Source organism: Cetorhinus maximus, chromosome 3, assembly GCF_964194155.1.
Source record: "Cetorhinus maximus chromosome 3, sCetMax3.hap1.1, whole genome shotgun sequence".
NCBI lineage: Eukaryota > Metazoa > Chordata > Chondrichthyes > Lamniformes > Cetorhinidae > Cetorhinus > Cetorhinus maximus.
In genome coordinates, this window is record NC_135881.1 from 93,157,497 (window position 1) to 93,182,930 (window position 25,434).

Here is a 25,434-nt window from a genome sequence, read left to right on the forward strand (position 1 = left end):
AGTCATTCCAGACCTAATCTGCTTAATATCTAAACCAATATATTTAAAAGCCCCAAAGCCAATCTCCCAATTTTAAATTCTACTTTAATATGATCAATCATACCTTTCTCAAATTGCACAGTACCACCCCATGAGAAATCATCAACATGCATCATGAAAATACCTGTTCCTACATTTTTTTATTGGAATGTGGGCAAAGCTGGCTCCCTAATTGCCCTTGAATCGAGTGGCTTGCTAGGCCATTTCAGAGAGTACTTAAAAGTCAACCACATTGCTGTAACTCCGGAGTCACATATAGACTAGACCAAGTAAGGGCAGATTTACTTCCCTAAAGGACATTAATGAACCAGATGTGTTTTTACAACAATTGCTGGTAGTTTCTTGGCACCATCACTGAGGCTAGCTTTCAATTAATTAATAGAATTTAAATTCCAACAGCTGCCATGGTGGGATTGAACACATGTCCCCAGGAAGTCAAGAGGTGAGTTACTCATCACAGAATTCTCAACCTCTGAGCTGCTCTTGTAGCCATAGTATTTTTATGGTGGTTCAGTTAAGTTTCTTATCATTGGTAACCCCCAGGATGTTGACTTTAGGTGATTCAGTGATGGTAATGACATTTAATGCTAAGAGGAGACAGTTGGATTCTCTAGATGATCATTGTCTGTATGGCGCAAATGTTACTTGCCACTTATCAGTCCAAGCCTGAATGGTGTCCAAGTCTTGCTACATGCAGACACAGACTGCTTCAGTATCTGAGGAATTGCGAATGGATGAACACTGTGCAATCACCAGCGAACATCCCCACATCTGATCTTATGATGGTGGTAAGTTCATTGATGACTACTCTGAGGGACTTCTGCAATGATGTCCTGGGTCTAAGATGATTGGCTTTCAACAACCACAACCATTTTCCTGTTACTTGGCATGACTCCAACCAGCAGAGTTTTTCCCCTGATTCCCATTGACTTCAATTTTGCTAAGGCTCCTTGATGCCACACTCAAGTCAAATGGTCATTTTCATCTCACCTCTGGAATTCAGCCCTTGTGTTTATTTTGGACTTGGATGAAATCTACAAGTAAGATGATCTGTTAAATGTTCATTGCGGTGGTCAGAATTGGTGATAGATTTCGGAAAATAGACGGCCCTCCATGGACTACAATTAGTGCCATCTCTTCTGCGCATTTGAATGCTTTACATGCAGGGAGACAGCCTTTTATCAAGACTGAGGTGTCATAGAAAATTCAGAGAGCATTGAGGCATCATATAAAATCACCTGAGATAGAATTTCAGGAGATTTGGTGCATTTAAAAGAGAGGGTCATAGGAAATGGAAAGGCCAATAAGTTGTGATGGTAAGGCAGTACTTATCAAACATGGCAATCAAACTTATAACGTTCATTCCTCATGATTAATTAAAATTACTTACAACATTTGGACTCTGAACACTGAAATAAGTAAACGAGGCACCCTTATACATCAAGTGCTTGTGTTTTGTGTTGACGATTCTGAGGAACAGATCAAGGGCTGGACAGTGGTAATATGAGTGATCGTGGTACATAGGACAGAACTATCACATCCAAAGTGTTCCAGAGGGATCCAGTGAATGGCGGAATATGGCAATTGTGGGGCGTGCAGGAAAAGCTTCTGATAAGTTTAAATATTGTTTGAATGTTCAGGATAATGACCAGGAAGCAAGGTCCATGGACTAGCAAAATGGGTTGAAAGAGTAGAAAGTAAGAAAGTGCAGTGCAAATACTGATAGTGGCTCCAGAAGTGCGATGCATCAGGAAATGATCAAATACAGGAGAAAGAGCCTCTGATAGTGCAAAAGGGAGGTCTCACAGCAGTCCTCAAAGAAATAGGCTGGAATTTTACAGCCCCGTCACGGTGGGGATGGGGCCATAAATTGCAGCAAGCCATTCTAAATTCCATTGACTTTGGCAGGACCATAACATCCGGCTGCCGTAAAATTCTGCCCATAAAGTGCAAGTAGAGGCCGTAGCTTCAATAGATTAAACAATGAAATAAAGGCCATAAAACAATCCCGGAACAGAACCAGAAGCAGATATCCTTATGATTGTGAAGGCTTGGTGGCTACCAATGCACTTGCAGATAATCCAATGAGGCTAAAGAAAGGGAATTAGATAGTTGGAGAGAATTTGAAGTTTATTCTGAGGTACCAGATAAGGGGCAACCAGTTTTGTCACAAAGGTAGATTTGTGGTTGTTGAAGGCCAATTATCTTAGACCCAGGACATCATTGCAGAAGTCCCTCAGAGTAGTCATCGATGAACTTACCACCATCATAAGATCAGATGTGGGGATGTTCACTGGTGATTGCACAGTGTTCATCCATTCGCAATTCCTCAAATACTGAAGCAGTCTGTGTCTGCATGTAGCAAGACTTGGACACCATTCAGACTTGGACTGAATAAGTGGCAAGTAACATTTGCGCCACACAGACAATGATCATCTAGAGAATCTAACTGTCTCCTCTTAGCATTAAATGTCATTACCATCACTGAATCACCTAAAGTCAACATCCTGGGGGTTACCAATGATAAGAAACTTAACTGAACCACCATAAAAATACTATGGCTACAAGAGCAGCTCAGAGGTTGAGAATTCTGTGATGAGTAACTCACCTCTTGACTTCCCAAAGTCTGTCCACCATCTACAAGGCACAGCTCAGGGGTGTTTTGGAATACTCTCCACTTGCCTGAATGAATACAGCTCCAACAACAGTCAAGAAGCTCAACACGATCCGGGGCAAAGCAGCCCAATTGTTTAGCACCCCATCCAACACCATAACCTTTCACTCCCTCTGTTACCAGTGGCAGCAGTGTGTACCCCTATGAAATACACTACAGCAACTCTACTTTAACAGCACCTTTCAATGACCTCTATCACCTTGAAGAATGGCAGCAGCAGTTGTATGGGAACATCACTATCTTCAGGTTCCCTTTCATGTCACACACCATCCTGATTTGTAAATCCTTCACTGTCACTGCAACAAAATTCTGGAACTCTTTGCCTAACAATGTTGTGGGTGTACCTGCACTACCCAGACTGCAATGGTCCAAAAAGGTAGCTCACCACCACCTCCTCAAGGGCAATTAGGGATGGGCTATAAACGCTGGCCTTGTCAGTGACATCACATCCCAAGGATGAATAAAAAAAATCTCCTCTCATTATTCCACATAGTAGCTGAATCAGGGACATAGGAACAGGAGGCCATTCAGCCCATTGAGCCTGCTCCACCATTCAATACAATCATGGCTGATTGAACACTTCAGTGCCTTTTAACCATACCATTCCCATAACACTTTACATTACTGTTAATCAGAAATCTATCAATCTCTACCTTGAACATACTCAATGACTGAGCTTCCACTGACCTCTGCGAATTCCAAAGACTCGCAAACCTCTGAGTAAAGAAGTTTCTCCTCATCTCGGTCCTAAGTGGCTTCCCCCCTATTTTGAAATCGTGTCCCCTGGTTCTAGACTCCCCAGTCAGGGGAAACATCTTACGTGCATCTACCCTGTCTATTCCTTTAAATATTTTGTAGCTGCTGAAGAGATGGGGTCTAGCCCCACCTTATAGGTGCTGAGAGCACACAGAGAGAATGAGAGAACTCTGTGGCGCCTGCCCACTACATTCTGGCAGCAATGATAAGTGCTGCTGAGGTACAGGCACCAGTAATATTTCCAGGGAATATGAAGCTGGACCATCACTTTGGTCCGAAAGCCACACAGAGCGCAGGGAAGAAGCCCTGGACTGAGACACCTGCCATTATCTTTTGCAGAAAGGTTTCACATCTGAGTGACAAGACCACTGCTCATCAGAACAAGGAGCCATAGGCAGGGAGACATTCTTGGGAGTTTATTGACAATAGTAAACAGTACGTACAAGTGATTAACATTCATGCCCAGGCTGTGCAACTAATTCTCCTTAACTTTCCTAACCCTGCCATGTCTTGGTGCTTCCTGGACATCCACAGCAGAGGTGGAGGCAGCCTGCTAACAGCGATGATCTATCTGTGATGAGCTTGGTGGGCGTCCACAGGATGGCCGAGACTTGGAAGGCCCTGGCCTGTTTTCAGGGTCCTGCTGTGTGGCAGTGGCACCTTCCTTGGCCTGTGGAGCTGGACTTCTGAGGTCACAGGAAGAGGGTATTTGGATGGGCTGGACACTTTTGGAGTCACCTGGATGGAAGGGCCCGGAGTGTGTACCTGCTGATCTTCCTCCCTATGGGTGCCCGGGCGCCCCAGGCTGACTCCTTGAGGAGCAGGGGTAGCTGGAATGAGATCGAGCTGCCCGGCACCCCTCTTGCGTAACACTGTTGGAGGCCAACAATGGCATCAGCGATGGAATTGAGCCCGTGCAGCAGTGTAGGAGCAAAGTCCTGGACCAAGGTTTCCATGTCGGCCGCCTTCCTACCAGTGTTGACCTTAGTGCATTGACATGCTGGCACTATCACCTCAGAGTGAAGACGGACAGACTCCTTCATCGTGCCTTGCAATCTGAGGAGTGCAGCAGACATCCCTTCCTGATGTTCCTGGGCTTGCCTTTGCAGCTCCAGCAACTGTGACATGACCGAGTCCAGAGGCTCATCATCTGACTTGGACTCAGCAAATTTCTGGCCTCCAGTGGTCCTCTGAGTGCCAGACCCCAGGGAAGTCCCTGTCGCCGCCTGCTGTGGATCAGACAGTGTGATGAGCTCACCAGATTGTGATCCTGAGGCTATTCTAAAGCTAGGTAATCACCGAGGTGTGTGTCTCTGCACGGGTGGAGGGTGTGGATGAGTGCTGTGATGGGAATTCAAGGAGGGTGCCTCCAGATTCCTCTTCAGAGGTTTCTTTGGGGCTTGATTGGAGGCCCTGGGTCATGGACTCCATCAGCTGTTTCCCATATATGCCTGTGGAAGCAAGGGGAGATAATTAGTGCATGGCAGTGGCTAGTGAAACCGGACACATTACTCACAGCATGGTTGTCTGATGTATGTTGCACTGCTGGACCCTCACTTGGTAGAGCACCGCCAATCTCACCGTCAGCACAGGAACGGCCCCAATCATCACCAGTCAGCTGGATGTCTCTGTTTTCAAAGTCTGTGAGGACCTTGGTTTTGGGCATTCCGCCACCGGTCAGTGACCTCTGCCTCTTGTTGTTTGCCAACTTGTCCTGCATGAATGGAGATGGAGAAGGTGTAAGCAGGATGCCTGCTTGGCGTGTATAGGTGGTGAGTGGTCCCATGGACAGAATGAGGGCAATGATGGTGAGAATGAGTGTACCATTTGGTGATGTACCTTGAACTGGCAGCGAGTGAGATCACTGTGGATGTGAAATGGGTTTGTGAGTGAGAGTTGAAAGTGATGAGAAGAGTGACTTACCCTGGCGGAACGGAAGAGGTTGTTCATCCTCTTGCGGCACTGGGTGGCTGTCCTCTTTTGAAGGGTGTTGGTGATGACCACCGCCTCCCAAGCTGGGTTAGTGCTGATGTTGCTCATCCTGCAGCCAGAGCGGGGTTAGAGGACATCCTGACGGGCCATCCAAAAGGCGCTCAAGGGATGCATCGCTGAATTTGGGGGCTGCAGGCTTCTGCAGCTTCAGGGCCATGTCTTCTGTGCAGCATTGGTGGTCTGGAAGCACTGAGGTGTGTGCTTGTGGCTGGACTTATATGGCACCCGGCATGATGCAGCACAGGGTGATGGCGGGCAAATGAGAGCCTGCTCGCCATGGAAATGGCATGTTTCCTGGGAGTACGTAAATAATGTGGTGGGTTTGGGACAAAACTGTATGAAAACCCGCCATCGCGCCCGTCAGGTAAAATGAAATCACCTGCCCACTACCACAATTAGTGCAAATCTGGGAAAATTCCGCCCTATATTTCTGCTAAGTGTGGTGTTATGAAATCCATTCATTCTGCATCTCTGTGCTATGTAAGCTTGTAGTCTGTGCAGATTGTAACACTTAAAGTACAGGATGTTCCAATGCTTGTTACAGTTGTTCCTGCAGGCAGGATCCTCTTGGAGTATTTTGATACGTCACCAGATCAATTCAAGCATCAGTGAAGTCAGTTTCAATCAGTTTTAATGCAAAAAGAATTGTCCCACACAGGGGACAAGGGAGGGAAACAGGGAGAGATCCCAAAAGGTTGCCCCAGGTAAGGGACAAAGACTGGAGACATAAATCGGTCACAGTAAAGAAAAAAAGCAGAGAAACAGGCTCTGAGTTAGAGAAAGCGCTGCGGGGAGTAGACTTTAAGTTAAGAGGGCCTTTGGGCCAAAGGTATCCCTTTAAAACAGCAGTGCTCTACTTGGCACAGCTGAAGATCTGAAATTGTGCTTGTAAGTTGATGCTTGAGTGTACTCAGGGACTCCAGAGGAACGGAATCTTGTGAAGCAAGATTGAAACTCTGCGAGGTTGGCCATCGTTCTGTCCGAGTTGAAGTGACTTTTGGACAGAACTCCAAGGCAAGATGTCAAAGGTGAAGATTGGAAACCCTGTGAGAGAACAAAGTTTCAGTGAGATTAGATCTGGGTGGGTTTTCGAAAAATAAATGGAATCTATTTTGGTAGCATTTGGCATTTATTCTGTGGTGGGGTGTATTTGACCTGTTTGCCTGTTAATTCACATACACCTCATACTTACCCTGTTACAGTAGTGATAGATATTGTGAAGTGTTTTATATTTCTGAACTTGTAAAGTTTAGTTTTGTTTGTCCAAAATGCGAGGAATCTTGTTGCTTTATTCTATTAACAGGAATCTTAAATTTTGTATACTTTACTCAAAACATTATTAGTCCCTAACCAGATCTCCCCCACAACCTGGGGTCTGGCCAAGGATTGTAACAAGGTATAATGTATAAACATGATGTGACATTTTTGGTTGTGTTCAGAAATACTTTGCTGTATTTAGTAGGTAACTAAGACACTAAGCTAATGTTCAGTCAAAGTTCGTTTGTTACAGTAGAAGTCTTAAAATGTGAAATCTTGTCGTTTGATCCTTTGCTTTGGTCACTGGGAAATTCATATCATTCAACGGTCTCTATGGGGATTCAAGTAAATTTAAAACTAGTATCCTGTGCCCCCAGCTAAATCTTAGACCAGTTTCAATATCCACATAGTGCCAATATTGAAATGTTGGAAAAGTCTGAGGAACATTACTACAACCTGGTTTAAAGGCACTTGGTTATCAGGGCAGGGTTACAGAACTACTAATCTTTATTTTAGAAACACGTAGACTTTATAGAAGTATGAGTGAAGTCTTCAAAAAAAAAAGGTTTCAAAATGTTGGATATGAACTAGTCAAACAAATACTGAAGCATCAGTACAATTTATGAAAACATAGAATTAGACTAAATGTTTGTAAGTATTTCTCTTCACAATCATTGCACATACTGACAATTTATTCTGGAGGTTAGTGTAACTTCACTGCAGGTATTCAAGTTCTGGGGATGAAAAACACCTCAAGATAGGTGTGCTTGTGGTATCAGTTACCACAATTTCCTACAGCTTGTCTTTGGGAAGGGAATTGCCCAGTTCCACCCCTTTCCCCACATTAGCCCAAGATTTAATCCTGTATTTTTTTGTTTATTCCTGGAGATTGTAGGGTTAAAGTGAATGTAAGATGCACCATATTGGGAGGGGAAAGGCTTGATGGACTAGCTGGCTTTTTTCATATGTAAGGCACATTAAAGGTGCTACATAAATGCAGGTTTTTTTTTATATTTCTTGACACAGGAAGTACAGTTCAATCTAATTATGGGTCTTTAGTTTATTCTGGCACATAAAAGTTGGTGGCCAGTTTTTTGCTTCTTTACTTGCCGGTCACAATTTTCCACCCTTTCACTTTGATGATCAAAAAAATCATAGGCTGGTAGGTAGAAAACCTTGGCTTCTAACCCCATTCAGCTACTTATGACTGTAGTTCATTCAAGCCACCTGTTAAGTGTACCAACAAAATGGTACAACGCAAATCACATTTTACTAAAATATTGCTACTGTCTTAGATTCAGGGAATGTGAAACTATCGTTGCATTCAAGAATTAAGTACATGAAGTGAAAATTTAGCCAGGAGGTGTACAAGATTTTATTCAGTTCTTTTAAACAAATACATGTAGTTTATGGTATTATGCAAAAATAAATAACTGAACAGAAAATGCTAGTTGCGGCATATCCCAGCACTCTGTCAGTATAGTACAAGCATGTCTATTCCTGCATTTCTCCAGGGCACCGAATATCATCAATTTTCAATATCATTTTTACGACTTGGGTAGCCAAAGAAATCTGCTGTTTCTTTCCAATTAGAGTCTCTATGACATGTTGTTTTCTCATATCTAGAGGAAAGAGTCAAGGAATTAGTGGACCGAGTCAACCAACATCATTTCAATGAAACATTAAAAATGAACATTTTCAGTATAACTAGTTAAGCCACCATCTTACCGTATTCAAGTTGCTAAAAACTGTACTCTAGCAAAAGCAACTCAAAAGGTAGAAGTATATTTTGAACTTTTCAAAATGATTTTGTAAACCAGAGGGAAGGGGAATGTAGTTTATATTTAATGTACTCTCTCAGAACTTCTCCTTTGAAGAACAAGTAATGTGACCGAGCTGCCCCTTAACATCATGTGCAGGCTCCTCAATTTTCAGTTATGTTATGTGTTTGAAATGAGTGGCAGATGGGCAAGGATTGGCATAGAACCCACTCCAACTTGGGAAGGCAATAATAGAATTTGGGCAGGCACAGAAAATGGACATCATTAAAGAGGAAGGAACTGCTCAAAATGCCTGTTACCAAGTCACTTCTAACGTCTGTTACGCTTAAAAAAAAAGTTGATGGGATGGGCATGTCGCTGGCTAGGCGAGCATTTATTTCCTACCCCTAATTGCCCGAGTGGCTTGCTAGGCCACTTTAGAGGGCATTTAAGAGCCAACCACATTGCTGTTGGTCTGGAGTCACATGTAAGGCAGACCAGGTAAGAATGACTGATTTCCTTCTCTAAAAAGGACATTAATGAACCAGATGGGTTCCAAATATACACCTCACTCTTACCACCAACTATCTTGACCTCACCACTGCCCATGTTGTCAGACTACTGATCCCACACTGAGTTTTGGATTAGCCACAATTTCCTCCAATTAAACATTAGGAAGGCAGACACCACTGAATTCTGCTTATTGTCATTGTTTCCATTTCTTTGCTGACTTCTGTCTCAGGCTGGACCAGACATCAACCTTGGTGTCCCATCCAACTTGGAGCCTGAACTTCTGACCTCATATCCTTTCCATCACAAAGACTGCCTAATTCTATCATTGCCCTGCCTCAACACATCTGCTGCTGAAACACGCATTATGATTTTCAATTTCTGCTGGCTGGCCTCACCTTCTACCCTCCACAAACAAGGTCATCTAACCATATTGTAACATGCACGAAGTCCAGCTCACCTGTCACCCCTATGCTGGCTAAGTTGATTGTCTCCAGGTGCACCAGTATCTTGATTTAAAAATTCTCATCCTAGTGTACAAATCCCCCTATGGCTGCATCCTTCCTCATCTAACTTTCTCCAGTCCTACAACTGAGAACTCTGCGTTCCTCCAATTCTGGCCTCTTATGAATCCTCATCCTCTGCTCCACCATGGATGACCATGCCTTTAGCTTTATAAGCCCTAAAGCTCTTGTGCTCCCTCCTTATCCCATCTGTTTTTTCCTCTCCTCCTTTAGGACCCTTAAAAATTTTTTCCTCTTTTCACCCCTTCAACTCTTGCTTTTACATTTTTGGACTGATTACACTCCTGTGAAGAGCCTAAGAACATTTTATATTAGAAGGTACTATATAAATTCAAGTTGTTACTGAGGCTGCAGTAAAAACTACATAGCACAGCGACAAAATATTGATATAAATGAATAAGACAGCCTTAATAAACAGTAGCTAAATTGCAAGACAGTAATGAAATTGATATATGCCAATGCAATTTAAAAAGGGTTAAGGAATAGCTACCTACCGTTTGTCTCTTTGTGTAAACAATCTATACCCAGTGCAAAATTGTTCTCCTTCACTTGTCTAGCTCGAACCTCTGTCATTGTCTGGATCGGGTTATAACCACTGTTTTCTGCCAGTGACATTGGAATGACTTCCAGGGCATCAGCAAAAGCTTTCATAGCATACTGTTCTAAAGTAGGACACTGTACAGAAACAGAGATAGAAAAACAGATTATTGACATTCAAGAACTACTAATCATTAGTAATCAGCACAGTACAAAGCACAAAAGAGTGTCATTGGCCACAAAAGCTGGTGGCACATTTTCTCTAGTTACCCAGAATACTGAAATGTGTGTTTTTTTGACATCCAACTCTATATAAAGATATACTAAATGGGAAGTAATAGAATCCTAAATACCCATGATCCAAAAACATACAAATTTCACAATTTTATTAAATTTTCATTTTACCTTATCTGCTGCTTCATTGACAGCTAAAGCACAGGCAATCTCTGCTGCACCACCACCATATACAATGCGATTATCTTTCACAAGGTTGCGAATTACACACAATGCATCATGAAGTGCTCTTTTTGCTTCTTCGATGATCTGGAATAAAATGTAATCACTAATAAATCTGTGCAGATACGAAACTTTATGCATACATATATATGCACACCAGTATGAACAGCAAGACCTCATTTACTTTGCATAAGGCAACACTAATTATTCAAATTTTTGTCTTGTTAAACTCATCACGAAACCTATAAAGAAATTGTGCAACAGCATATGGCCATGAAAAGCAGATTACTGCCACAAAGTACTTAAGAGCATATTGAACTTTTTAAGGAAGACCTGTGTTTGTATTTCTTTTTAAAAAGGAAAAACAATGAGCAAAAGATGACTGATAATGTAAAGTGACTACTTTCTGGAAAATTCCTGTGTGGATTATAGTTGACTAACTGATCCTGAGAGAACATGGAATGCCGCACCTGGAAAGGTGTCATGGCCTTCTTCAAACAGAGACATTTGAAAGGGAGATAGGTAAGATGCAAAAGACTGAATTTTAATCTCCTGTGGTTGCAGAGACAAAAGACTGATTTGCACATCTCAGCAGTCACCCAAAAATTCATCTCCTGTTGAGTTATATCTCAAGGTGTAAACAGTTCTGAGATGGATACAAGACAATTATTTCCCCCCGCCCCCCCCCCCCGCACTGGAATACACAGGAAAAAATGGGTTAAAAACCTAGCTGCAGAGCAATGTGCTGAGGGTGTCCAGGAAGACAAAAATCCAGTCAGCCTGCAGTTTGCAGGCTAAGTCTCTCCCTCGCTCCGTTGCTGGAGGCAAGGGTCAGCCGAAGCCATAATCAAGGAGGAAATACGACAGCCTCTTCAGCTACCCTGCAGAACTAAGTGCAAATCTGCCTAGGTCAACTCTACCAGAATCACCCAACTTAACAGCCACAACGTATTGCCATCTACACCTCATGGACAAGCCAGGGACTCATTTGTATATTTTAAGTTTTTGTTTGGACTATTCTTAACTTCTCACCTGTGTATGTGTGTGTTGCGTTTTTATTTTTCAGGTTTTAATAACTAAAACTTATTCTTTGACTCATGAAAACTTGGTTAAATTGATTCCTTAATAAAAAGTAAATATATTAATTAGACTGGGAAAAGGTACCCACAGGGAAAGGATTTTTAAATTAACCTTGTTGTGATCAGCCAAGGGGGTTAAATAAAGAAGGAGCTCATTCCTCCTCACCCAGGATCATAACAAAATTGGGGTTTGGTCCCAGTCGTAACAAGCTGGGGATCTCGTCTGGGAATTGGTCATGACAATACATATGTCTATCCAGATTAAGTTCTGTAGACAATAGGTAAGGATGAAACAAGAAACATTATGTTGAAGTATTTTCCAGTTATATAAGCAAAAATAAGTTGGACTTCCAAGACTTAGACCACAGAAAAGATCTGAGAGAATTTTTTTTTTTGCTTTAATATTAGCAAATGTATGCACAAGTTAAAAAGACTCAGGCAATAGGTCCTTAAAATGCTAGTTAATTATCTTGATGGAACGCAGAGGTAATGGGGCGACATATGCTCTTACATATCCAAAACTAGGAAGTGTAACCACACAGCTGGATGACTGAAGAGATATTGACAGAGGGTGACACTGCAATTGAACTGAAAACTGCAGAAAGATTAAGGAACAAAAAGTGGGATATTATCCCCCCAGCCCCGGTCAGTCGTAGGTCATTCATGATTTTGATTAGTACTAGATCCAGAATGGACAGCTTTGAACAGGATGGTTTGGGAAAGATGGATATGAAGCAACTAAGTTGAGGACAAGGGAAGGAAAGGGTGGTTGACAATTTGAGATGGTGTTCAAAGGAAGAGGAAGGAAACATAGATAGGTGAACAATTATAAAATGATTGGAAAGGTCCTAGGCTCACCCTGACTAAGACATTGAACTTCATATTCTTGAGATAACCGCATGGAATATGCAAGTCAATGGAGTTTCTCATAATTACTCAAAGTGAGGGCATATGGCGGAGGGGGGGGAAAGAAAGTGTTTATAGCAGCCACTTGCTCATGGGAAAGAGAAAGGCCTGGGTTTTTTTCTCCTCCAAGGTGAACCTGGAGTGAAAAGATAATTTTGCTGAGTATGAAGTACAGTAGCAAAATTACTAATCCACATCTAGCAAATGGCGACTAAAATAAATATGCAGCAGGTACATTCCAAGTCTGTACCCTCTTATGAGGGATTGAGGAGGTGAGACATTCAAGAGTGAACCGAGTATCATTAACATACTGTGGAAAAATCTGGAAAGTTGCATTATGAAATGCTGTTACTTATGAAACCTTGAATCTTAACAGAATTTTAAAGGAAGTTATTATTATCAATGAAACATCTAGTTATTCACAAAAAACCCCACCGACATAGACAACTGAAAACAAAATCCAAATTTCATTTGAAAGTTTAATTTAAACTTAGTGCTTACAAATATCTCACATACCATTTTATTTCCACCTCTGATGAAAATGGTGACTGCCCTAGAGTTCTGGCACTCTTCAATCACAAGCATCTTATCCTTAGTAGTTCCAAAAGAAATTTCCTTGACGATACCAGCGCTGCCCAGTTTCTCAGGTGTAAGTTCTGAAAACCGAGGAACAATGCGCCCTCCGGTGGCAATAGCAATCAACTGCATCATAAACAAAGTGTTAATGGCGCCCAGCACTGTAAACATTGAAACCACATGACTCTCACACTAGAATCTGATGTAACTATACTCACCTCAATTTCAGGCCCACCAACCCAGCGGATAGCAGGAAGCTTATTCTGGAGAAGCAAATGGTTTGCTTCATCATCAAATCCCCACTGGCAAATAGCCAAATTAGCACCAGTGTCTTTTATCTTTAAAAAAAATAAACGCAATAAGATGATTCAATATCTAAAGTCCATCATTCAGATTTTAGTATTAGTAAGGATACAGTTACTGACCTGATTGACCATCTCCTCAAATTTATCCTTTTCATATTTTTGCAAGGCTTTATAATCTTCCACTGAGGTCACATCAAGCTTATGCTTGGTTTTGGGCTTTGGTGGTTCAAATGGACATGTCAAAATTGCAAGCTTTGCATCTTTTACCACCTAGATCACAAAATTAATTTAAAAATCAATGCCTTTGGAAGTCTTACTGATGTACCGATTTTGGTAGCTACATACAAGGCCTAATACAATTACAAATGCTTGTTACTATTTCAAAGTTACAATTTAAATACAATTTTCAACACTTCCACTTTCATCAGCTCAATCATTTTGGATTGAGATGAGAGAAATTACTGCACTCAGCTGTGAATCTCTGGAATGGTTTGGATGTGGGGGCCAAATGTAATATTTCCAAGTTTGCAGATCATTCAAAGCCAGGCGGGAATGTGTGTTGTGAGGAAGATGTAAAACTGTACAGGAGGATTTTGACGGACTTAATGAGTGGGCAAGAACATGGCAGATGGAATATAATGTGGAAAAATGTGAGGCTATCCACTTTGGTAGGAGGAACAGATGTGCAGAGTATTTCCTAAATGGTAAGAGATTAGAAAGTTTAGATGTACAAAGGGACCTGGGTGTCTTTGTCCATAAGTCACTAAAAGCTAACATACAGGTGCAGAAAGCAATTAGGAAGGCTAATGAAATGATAGCCTTTATCACAAGAGGATTTGAGTACAGAAGCAGTGAAGTCTTACTTCAATTGTACAGAAGCTTGGTTAGACCACACCTGGAGTACTATGTGCAGTTTTGGTCCCCTTACCTCAGAAAGGATATTACCAGAGAGGGATTGCAGCCAAGGTTCACCAGACTTGTTCTGGGGATGGCGAGATTGTCTTATGAAGAGAGATTGGGGAAACTGGGCCTGTATTCTCTAGAGTTTCAAAGCATGATAGGTGATCTCATTGAAACCTACAAAATATTTAAAGGAATGGACAGGATAGATGCAGTTAAGATGTTTCCCCTGGTTGGGTGGGGCCTAGAACCAGGGGACACTATTTCAAAATATGAAATTTCTTTACTCAGAGGGTTGTGAATCTTTGGAATTCTCTACCCCAGGGGGTTGTGGAAGCTCAGTCATTGAGTATGTTTAAGGGGTAGAGATTGATAGATTCCCAATTAACAATAATGTAAAAGGATATGGAGATAGTGTGGGTAAAAGGCATTGAAGTATTCGATCAGCCATAATCGTACTGAATGGCGGAGTAGGCTCGATAGGCTAAGGGTTTTCGCCTGTTACTCTGTTCCTAACGTCCTCATGAAGTGTCTTGAGATGCTTTGCTATGTTAAAATGCTCTACAAATACAAGTTATTGTTGTAAACTGCCCAGTAAGTTGTCATTTCCGAACACAAAGCTATCAAAGAAAAAAAAGTTAAAGAAATGATATCTAAATTGCCAATTTCAAGCTATGCACAGAAGTGAATCATATACTCTTTGGAACTGAATTTCATAATGCAAAAACAATCGTACCTTTGGCATTTGTGGATGGCTGAATTCTTTGTCCACCACGACTCCTTTAATTAGCTGTGTGTCCTCTAGTTTTCCACCCACTTTACCTTCCACTTTCATCAGCTCAAAGTCTACATCCTTGCGCTCCATATCAGCAACAGCTAAGACAGCATTTACTGCTATTTCTGCCATTTGTCTATGGCAACGATTAATACTGTATAAACACAATAAATAATATGAAAATAGGGGGCAAAAAACAGAAGGCAACCGTAACAAGGGGATTACAACATTTAGCTATCCAGCTCTGGAACCTAGGTTCAAGTCAACCACAAATTGATAGCCACTAGGATACTGAATCTAGATAGTTACTGATTGGACAATGTTTTGCCATGGACCTGAACCAATGAACATTAAATCAACAAAGAGAAGGCAACTGTGCAGTAGATTGGTCACTGCAATAAACTGAAAAATTGTTGCTCAACCACCTTCCTTGACATTTGAGAAGCAACAAGTGGATAACGATAAACTCTACATTGTTATGTACTTGAACTTTCAAAAGGCATTTAATACAATTCCATGCAAGGCAAACTAATAGAATTGCTACAATTCATATCAATGAGTTGGATTCAAGAACTTAGCACAAACTGGTTAAATTTGCAGGTAATAACTAGAAGGTGGAGCAAAATTGAAGATGGCAGATCTAAAATGCTATAGTAATAAATGGACAAAACAATGGAAGGTGAAATTTAAGGCAGACAAGAATAAACCACTTCACATAGAAAGGAAAAATAAGTGACTCCTTTAATGATGTTTAAATAGCCAAGATGAAGTCAAAAGTCCCAAGAGATTCAAGTCATTATGCCCAACCAATGCATAGAGTTACAGAATAATTAGCATAGAAACAGGCCATTTGGCTCAACCAGTCAATACCAATGTTTATACTTCACTCAATCCTCTTCACATTCTTTCTCATCCAAATATCAGCACAACCCTCTATTCCTTTTTCCCTCATATGCTTATGTTGCCTCCTCCTAAATGCATCTATACTATTCACCTCAAACATTCCCTATGATATCAAGTTCTACATTCTCATCACTTTTTGGGTAAGGAAGCTTCTTTTGAATTTTGTCGTTTGATTTCTTGGTGACTATTATATTAATGGCCTTTAGTTTTGCTCTTCCCCACAACTGGAAACACTATAAAAACCATTCATAACTTTAATGATCTCTCATAGGTCACCCCTCAACATTCTCTTTTCAAGAGAACAGATCCAGCTGTTCATCCTTTCCTGATGGGTATAACCTTGCTGTTCTGGTATCATCCTTATATTTTTTTTTAAAAACACCCTCTCCAGTGTGTCTATATTCTTTTAGTAACCTTTTGGAAATCTACAGCATGGTTGCCTTCTCTTTGTTACCTCTTCAAAGAATTCAATGAAGCTTAAGCAAGACTTTCCCTTTTTGAAATTCATGTTCACGATTCATTATTGTATTGCGTAGATTTTTTTTCTCTCCTTGTGTAGGGATTCCATTATTTTCTTTATTATGAATGCTAAGCTGATTGATATATCATTCCCTGGACATGTTCCATCTCCCCTTTCAAACAATAGAATAAAGTTAGCATGTAACATGCTATCTTTTCCTGAGGTTCTTTAAGAATGGACTGGGGTTTTATCCTCAGTTTGATTACTTTATTTAATATTTCTCCTCTGTATTTTAAATGCTGTTCATATTGGGCCATAACTTCAGGATGTCATATTGGGAGTTACCCTAAAGATGTGCTGGGAGCCCCCCCCATCCTAGAGTTCACAGGTAACATTTTCATGGCAATTGCCCGGAACTGTCTGACTCAATTGCCATTCCATCGGAAGTTACAGCCAAACATTTCTAATCTCATTTCCCAATGGCATGTCCGCCTGATCCATCGCCTTGATAAATATTGAAGCAAAATAACTAATATTTTTAATATCACTATCACTGCCTGTGATTTTGTCTTAACCATCCTTTAGTGGCCCTATTCTCATCCCAATTTTCCTATTTATGATATGCCTGAGCTATTTTTTACTATTTTCTTTCATGTTCTTTGACTATTTAATTTGATGGCTCCTCTTTGGCTTTCTACTTTCACTTCTCTCTGGTCATCTCTACCTTGCTGACCATGCACATATGTGCCTCTTTCCTTTCCCTCAATTTTGACAACTTATATTTATATAGCATCTTTAACAATGAAACATCCCAAGGCATTTCACAGGAGCATTATAAAACAAAGTATGACACCAAGCGACCTAAGGAGATACTTGGACAGATGGCCAAAGGCATGGTCAAAGAAGTAGGCTTTAAGAAGTGTCTTAAAGGAGGAAAGACAAGTATAGAGGTGGAGAAGCATAGTAAGGGTATTCCAGAGCTTAGGGCTTTGACAATTAAAGACACGGCCACCAATGCTGGTGCAATTATAAATGGGAATGCACAGGCGGCCAGAATTAGAGGAGTGCAGATATCTCGGAGGGTTGTGGAGTTGGAGGAAATAACAGAGATAGGGAGGGGTGAGGCTTTGGTGGAATTTGAAAACAAGGTTGAGAATTTTGAAATGAAGATGTTGCTTGACTGGGAGCCAACATAGATCAGCAAGAACAAAAATAAAAAATGCTGGAAAAACTCAGCAGGTCTGACAGCATCTGTGGAGAGCAAGACAGAGTTAATGTTTCAAGTCCGTATGACTCTTCTTCAGAGCTCCGAAGAGTCATACGGATTCGAAGCGTTAACTACCTTTCTCTCCATAGATGCTGTCAGACCGGCTGAATTTTACCAGCATTTTTTGTTTCTGATTTCCAGCATCTGCAGTATTTTGCCTTTATCGTAGATCAGCAAGCACAGGAGTGATAGGCGAACAGGACTTGGTGTGAGTGAGAGTTTTGGATGACATCAAGTTTACGGAAGGTACATTGTGGAAGGCCAGCCAGGAATAGTCAAGTCTACCGGTATCAAAGCACGAATGTGGGTTTCAACAGATGAGCTGAGGTGGGACAAAGTTGGGCAATGTTAGGTGGAACATATGTGGTCTTAACAATGGCACAAATGAGGTCAGAAGCTCACCTCAAGGTCAAATGCGACACCAAGGTTGCGAATGGACTGCCTTAATATCAGAATTGCCAGCACTTGATGGTCAAAGAACATGCATATTTAACATGGCCAAACAGGTTGCACGTCAACTTATAACTCCTTTCAACACACACCAATGACAGGTGGTGAGAGCAGGAGAGATTCTGGGTTAGCCATGTGATGGAAAGAAATTGGAGCCTCTACCATCACTATCCATAGCTCCAGGCTAAAGAGAGTCTTGGATTGGCTGATAAGTGATTCACAACAGTGCATGTCAATATTCCTGTAGTAATTTAACATTCCTGTGGTAAGATGGCTACCTATCACCTTTTTTAAATGGCCACAATTACAAGTTGCATTTGGGAAGTATGCACAAAACTACAATATTCTTTACCTTGTCTCACCACCTGTAATAAATACAGTTCATACAATTTATACTCACACTTTAGAGCCAAGTGTCGTCATAGCTGTTTGAATAAGGGGTTCTTTGTTGTTTGGATCTACAGGAAAACTTTCACTGATCTTGTCCAGTTGTTCAATAGCATTGCGAGCAGCCAGCTCATAACCATCAGCTACGCGTATTGGGTGAATACCACGGTCCAATAACTGTTCAGCTTGTTCCAACAAGGCACCAGCAAGAACTGAAAGAGAGAGTACACAATTTAAACTTCTAAAAGTGCAGTTCATAGAGATTCCAGGTGAATCTGTGTGTAACATGTTAAGATGTAATACCAAAATTTGAGAAAACAGATTTCTTCAAATAACCCAGATCTATTTTCTTTTTACTTGAAACCTATTAAATTCATCTGAAAAGTGTTTTGCAAATAACAACCAAAGTTTCAAAAAACTCCAAAACATACTAATAGCACTAGTCTCCAACTTACCAACTACACCTGTGGTACCATCACCAATTTCATCATCCTGAGACTTAGAAAGCTCCACCATTAGTTTGGCAACTTGATGCTCCACATCCATCATACTCAGAATAGTAGCACCATCATTGGTGATTGTCACTTCTCCATCCTTGTCCACCATCATTTTGTCAAGCCCTGAAATGGATAACAACAAATTTATGACCACCAACTTTTAATGCAACAGCATATTTAACTTATATTGCTAGCGCAGATCATTACTCAACATCTACGAGTTTATGTAGCTGATGCTGAAAAAAATTAACTGAAAATTATGGCATAGTATATTATTCAGATATGATCACTTGCATTCAGAGGCTGGTTTGGGTTTAGTTAACTGAAAGCAATTACAAACATTGTTAGGAACATAGTTCAATAGGAGCAAGCCATTCAGCCCTTTGAGTCTGTTCCACCCGCCATTCAATAAAATCATTATTGATATGTATCTTAACTCCATCCACTTGTGTTTGCTCCATATCCTTTTATACCCTGATCTAGTAAAAAAAAAACCATCGACCTCAGATTTAAAATTAATTGAGCCAGCATCTTTTTTGTGGTATAGCATTCCATACTTCTATCATTTCAGTGAACCTCAAATCAGTAAGCAACTTCAAAACATGTGACTACACACCCACACTCCAATTCTTTTATCTACACAAAGATAAGCTAAATATGTTTTCACAGGTGCCATTTGCTTTCTAGTATCCTGCCAAAATGAGCATACTTTTTAGTTTTTCAAACGAAGGAAGAGTTGCTAGGCTATTCCTTACAGCCAGAGTCATTTTCTCAACTGTGCACTCAAGCAGAGGTCAAAGGCAGCAGTAAGGAGCAGAAACTGTTGCTATTTTTTAATCTTTCTGGCCCAGAGTCAGAGAAACTAACCATGTGGCTGACACTGCCTAACTCTATACTGACAAGGGATTACTTTTCTGCTTTGAGTGACTCAATAAAATACTCCACATTGTGGAAAAATGCATTAAGCCATCAGGGAACCCTTGATAAAAACAAAAAACAGAAACAGAAATACCTGGAAAAACTCAGCAGGTCTGGCAGCATCTGCGGACTTGCTCTTCTCCGCCGATGCTGCCAGACCTGCTGAGTTTTTCCAGGGAACTCTTGATATCACTTTCAACTCGAGTTACAAATGGCACCAGCTTTCTTTTCATTCCAAAACATTGGAAAGTTTCAAGACAGACAAGAACAATGGAACAATATTTGCAAAGCCATATCATTAATCTATTCAATTTCCACCAGTAAACGGCCATGTTTCTTTACACAGATTGCAAATACACACGTGCAATTACCATAAAATTGTGGAGCACCTGTGTCAAAAACCTGCATGAAGATGCCACTTGTACATCGCACATTAGTTTCACATCAAGATCAGTGGATGGAAAAACAGTTTAATTAATGTAATGAAAGGTTTGGTGCAACAATGCATATAAAGTAAGCTAATAAAGGAGGGGGGGGAGAAAGAGTGGAAGGCCTCAGTCAGAAACATAATAAGTAGTGACTAGTTAGGCCCATGGAAATTATGGAGTCTGTGCACACAGACCACAAAAATGTTGTGATCAAATACAAAAAAAGTCACAAAAGATAATGGAATACTAGCGTTTATAACAAGGGGGCTCCAACATAAAGGGGAGGAGCTTTTATTACAGATATACATAGCCTGTGTTAGACATCTGTTTGCAGTTCTGGAAACTGCATCTTAGAAAGGATATATTGGCCCTGGAAGGAGTGCAGTGCAGATTCACCAGAACGTTACAAGGACCTCAAGGGTTAGATTAGGAGGCAATATTATATTAAACTAGTCTTTTATTGCCTGGAATGTGGAAGGTTAAGTGGTGATTTGATTGAGATTTTCAAGAATTTTGAAAAGAACTGATAAAGGTAGAGAGAACTGCTTTCTGCTGATGGGGGAGTCTAGGGCAACTTAAGAAATGGGAGGAGTAGGCCATTTGGCTGCCCCGTTATTCAAGGAGACAATGGCTAATCTATCTCAACTCTACCTTTCCACATTATTCCCATATTCCTTAAATACAAAATTTATAAATAATTACATAAATATGACAGTTGGACATCAGAGCCAGTCCTTTCAGGAGTGAAGTTCAAGCAAAGGGTGGTAGAAGTGTGGAATTCTCTCGCACAAAAAAAATGTAGATGGTAGCTCAATTAATCATTTTAAATCTGAGATTGATGGATTTTTGAAAAGGATATGAAGCCAAGGAGCATGGATGGAGTTAAGATACAGATCAGCTATAATCTAATTGTTTGGTGGAGCAGGTTCAAGAAACTGAATGGTCTATTCATATTCATATGTTCTGTAGAGCCTGCAAGCAAATGAAAAATGTGAGTCAATGTATCAGAAGCTTATTTGTTTCAGTATCTCAAAATGGAGATTTCTCTAAAACTCTAAATTTGAGAGCTTACCCTTTGGTCCCAGAGATGTCCTCAGTGTATTTGATACTGCTTTTGCTGCCATAATGTGCGACTGGAATTAAAGCAAAAATTATTAGAATTCGATTACAAAAATTGACTTATGAACACCTGCCAAAAGTCTAGTCCTTTAAATACAGGATGGCTTAAGAGTCCTTTCAAAAAGGAAATGGTTTTGGCTTTTAGTTATTCATGAATTCAACGTCAGATTGCCTAGTTTTCTAAATTGGTATTTGCTTATTTTAAAAAGGTGCTAATGCTGGTTTTAAAATGATACCAACTGGAAAACCTGAGCAATAACATGAGGAAAAAGTATTTCTGTGCAAGACACAGTTGTCATTAAAATTGTGACATCAATTTTTCAAAATGTGTTCCCAGTATTTAAATTTCCTAATATCGATGCAGAATCAAATACTGTTGCCAAAATTACAGCTAGTGGCCTGCACAGAATCTACAGCACAGAAACCAAGGCTTTGGCCTACACGGTCTATCAATGTTTATACTCCACAGGCCTCCTTGCACTTCAATTACCTCTTCCCACCTTGTCTCTATATCCCTTCTCCCTCAAGCATGAGGCTTCGTTAATGGGCCAATCCTATCTGGTTATCGATTTTTGGGTGGGGCCGAGGATGAATTGCGACTACATTTCAAAAAGGTACTTCACTGGCTGCAAAGTGCTTTGGGATGTCCACTGGTCATGAAAGGTGCTAGATAAAGCCGAGTCTTTTTTTCTTTTAGATGTATATTCACAATAAGAAATATTTTCAGTATTACGTGCTCCACAACCAAAAATTAAAAATGAGCAACAACCTCCTTGATGCAAGTGTGGGTAAATGTACATCTATGTGCTACTGGTGTGCAGATTAGGAACTCCATTCTGAGTTAGCTGATTCTAGCTCTGCTAGTGCAATTGTCCTCAGTAATCCTGGGCTAACAAGGGCCAAAGATGTCAACCAAGGTTTCCATTTGCATTATTACTCAGCATTTCCAAGTAGAAAGAGAACAGGTGTGAAATATGACAAGGACAAAACTGGGTTAATCTATTATGGTCAAACTGTGAACACAAAATTAGGTTTATAAGAACAGCCAATTGAACAAGGTACTTAACAGGCTGTCAGCAAGAGTCAGTAAACTCAAGTTTAATGATCAAATGTGGTTGAATTGGGGTTAAAACTACAAGATATTATACTAGAGTGCAAAGTCCCACATTCCCACCTACTTTAGAACATTCACAGAATCACAGATATGTTATAGCGCAGAAGATGCGTATCTGCACCAGCTCTCCAAATCCACTAAGTGAATTGCTCATTGTCCCACCTTTTTCCTGTAACCCTGCACATTCATTCTTTTTAGATAAATGCCCAATTCTTTTGGAATGCTTTGACTGAACCTGCCTCCACCACACTCTCCAGACCTTAACCGCTCGCTGCATGCAAAAGATTTTCATGTCACTTTTGCTTCTTTTAGCAATTACTTAATGTGTGCCCTCTCACCCTTATCCTTTCAGTTTCTTCCTATCTACTTGGTCCAGACCCTTCAATTTTCAATACCTGTATCAAATCTCCTCAGATCATCTTTTCTGCAAGGAAACAGTTCTAACTTCTCCAATCTATATTCATAACTGAAGTTCCTCATCCCTCAAACCATTCTTCTCTGCTTCCTCTCCGATGCCTTCACATCCTTCCTAAAGTGTGCCACCCAGAACTGGACACAATACACCAGCTGAGGCTGAACTAGTGTTTTATTATTCAACAAGTTAAATCAACATAACCTCCTGGATCTTGTACTCTATGCCCCGAATAATAAAGCCTAAGATGCTGTATGCTTTATTAACCGCTCTCTTAACCTGTCCTGCCACTTCCAATGATTTATGCATATATACATTCAGGTCCCTCTGCTCCTGTGCCCCCTTCAAGAGTTGTACCCTTTATTTTACATTGTTGCTCCACGTTCTTCTTACCAAGATGAATTATTTTGCACTTCGCTGCACTGAACTTCATCTGTCACCTGTCCATCCATTCCACCAACTTGTCTATGCCTTTTTGAAGTCCTACACTATCCTTCTCACAGTTCACAATGCTTCCAAGTTTCATATCATTTGCAAATTTTGAAATTGTGCCCTGTGCACCAAGATCCAGGTCATTAAAATATACCACGAGCAGCAAGGACCCCAACACCAACCCCTGGGGAACTCCACTAGCCTTCCAGCCAAAAAACGTGCATTACCTCTGTTTCCTGTCACTCAGCCAATTTCATATCCATGTTGCTACTGCCCCTTTTATTCCATGAGCTATAACTTTGATCAGTCTGTTATGCAGTACTGCATCAATGCGTTTTGGAAGTCAATGTATACCACATAACTGCATTTTCCCTTAAGAAATCCATGCTGCCTTTCTTTAACTGGCATCTGTCCATATGACTTAATCCTGTCTCGAATTATTGTTTCTAGAAGTTTCCCTACCAAAGTTAAGCTGACTGGCCTGTAGTTTCTGGGCTTATCTTTACGCCCTTTTTACTATCCCTGACTTGAACAGAAGCTGTTGAATTATTAATTGATCTTCGAAACAAAGACTTGCGAATCGACGAGTCTGTAGACGCATGAGATATTTTTCTACAAATGCATAAATCGGTCAGGATGAGACGGCGATGCAACATTTTACAACAGGGCCGGGCTGCACGGCGGTGTTGTGGGTGCTGTTCGTCGAGGGTCGGCACCCACATTATCCCAACGACAAGCAAGCAGAGCTGGGAGGAAGCCGCCATGTCACCGGGTACATTCACTCATTGTGTACAAATTGTGCTTAAAATGAGGTTCCGAAATTAGCCGCTTCTCTCCGGACCTCAGATCAAGGAAGATCGGAGAAATATGCGGGACCGAGTGTCACAGTACAGCTGGTCTGCACACCAAGCAACCCCCCCCCGGTCCCAGGCCCCGCGCTCTAGGCCGCTCAAACCGACACCACATGTGAGTGTGAGCAGCTCGCGGAAACCAGAACCGGGCCTTTCTGGTTTTTATTTGCCTTTCCCGTTACCTTCAGAGCCTCCAGCCCGGTTAACCGAGTCTTGGTCTCCTGGTCCTTGATGATGATGAAGGGTCGGCCATATTCATCAAAAGCGAGGGTCCCCATTGCAGACATGTCGGCGATCGGACCTCACTCACTTCCAGCTCCACCTTCCCTCGTCACCGGGCAGGGGTGGGGGAGGCTCGCGCTCCGGCTTCTGGAAGCGTCCAACAGACCGCACCACTCAGCGGGTGGGAGGGGGAACACATTGACAAATGGTTAAATACAAGCAGCTTCAACCGCCGTTCATTTCTATTCTTAGCGAATAAAAAACAAAACGTGATTGTATATTTAATAGTTGAGGATCTAATTAATAATTTCAGTGAAATATAAATGGGGGGAGGGCAATAATGGTTTGTTCTCAAGCCCCGATGGTTCTCGCGAGAAGGTTAGGTTCCCCACCCGTCTTTCGCGCGTGTCAGTGCCTTTGCTTTAATAAGGTACAACTAATAAAATAATTGAAACAAAGTGGTTCAATAAAAGGACACGTAAAACAAAATCATAGTCTATGTGCGTGTCCATTTCACTCAGTTTCCTGGCTTGTCGCCTCTAGTGTACGGGCTACGAATTTTTCTTTCCCAAACGGAGTTTGGCATAGATAAAAATAAAATACTGCGGATGCTGGAAATCTGAAACAAAAACAGAAAATGCTGGAAAAACTCAGCAGGTCTGACACCATCTGTGGAGAGAAAAACAAAATTAACGTTTCGAGCTCTTAAGAAGAGTCAAGGACTCGAAACATTAACTTTTTTTCTCTCTCCACAGATGCTGTCAGACCTCCTGAGTTTTTCCAGCATTTTCTGGTTTTGTTGGAGTTTGGCATAGGGCAGCTTTTCACTGCCCTGATTGGCCATTCGGTTAGCTAACTGATTGGCTAACCGGGGATTCCAGGGACGCGCACAGCTTGAATGCGTTTTCTGCATGTGGCATAATGACGT

At 41.1% G+C, this 25,434-nt stretch overlaps 1 protein-coding gene across 1 annotated transcript; it reads right to left on the reverse strand.

Annotated features, from left to right (window-relative positions):
- Positions 1-8,069: 8,069 nt before the first annotated feature.
- cct5 (chaperonin containing TCP1, subunit 5 (epsilon)) lies at positions 8,070-25,033 on the reverse strand. Its single transcript, XM_078538688.1, has 11 exons — positions 24,467-25,033; positions 21,429-21,489; positions 18,969-19,133; positions 18,527-18,725; positions 15,008-15,200; positions 13,492-13,641; positions 13,285-13,404; positions 13,007-13,192; positions 10,455-10,592; positions 10,007-10,187; positions 8,070-8,340 (listed from the first exon to the last, which is right to left on the reverse strand). Exons 1-11 carry the CDS (start codon positions 24,569-24,571, stop codon positions 8,213-8,215), a joined length of 1,626 nt encoding a protein of 541 aa, XP_078394814.1. The 5' UTR covers positions 24,572-25,033; the 3' UTR covers positions 8,070-8,212.
- Positions 25,034-25,434: the final 401 nt, after the last annotated feature.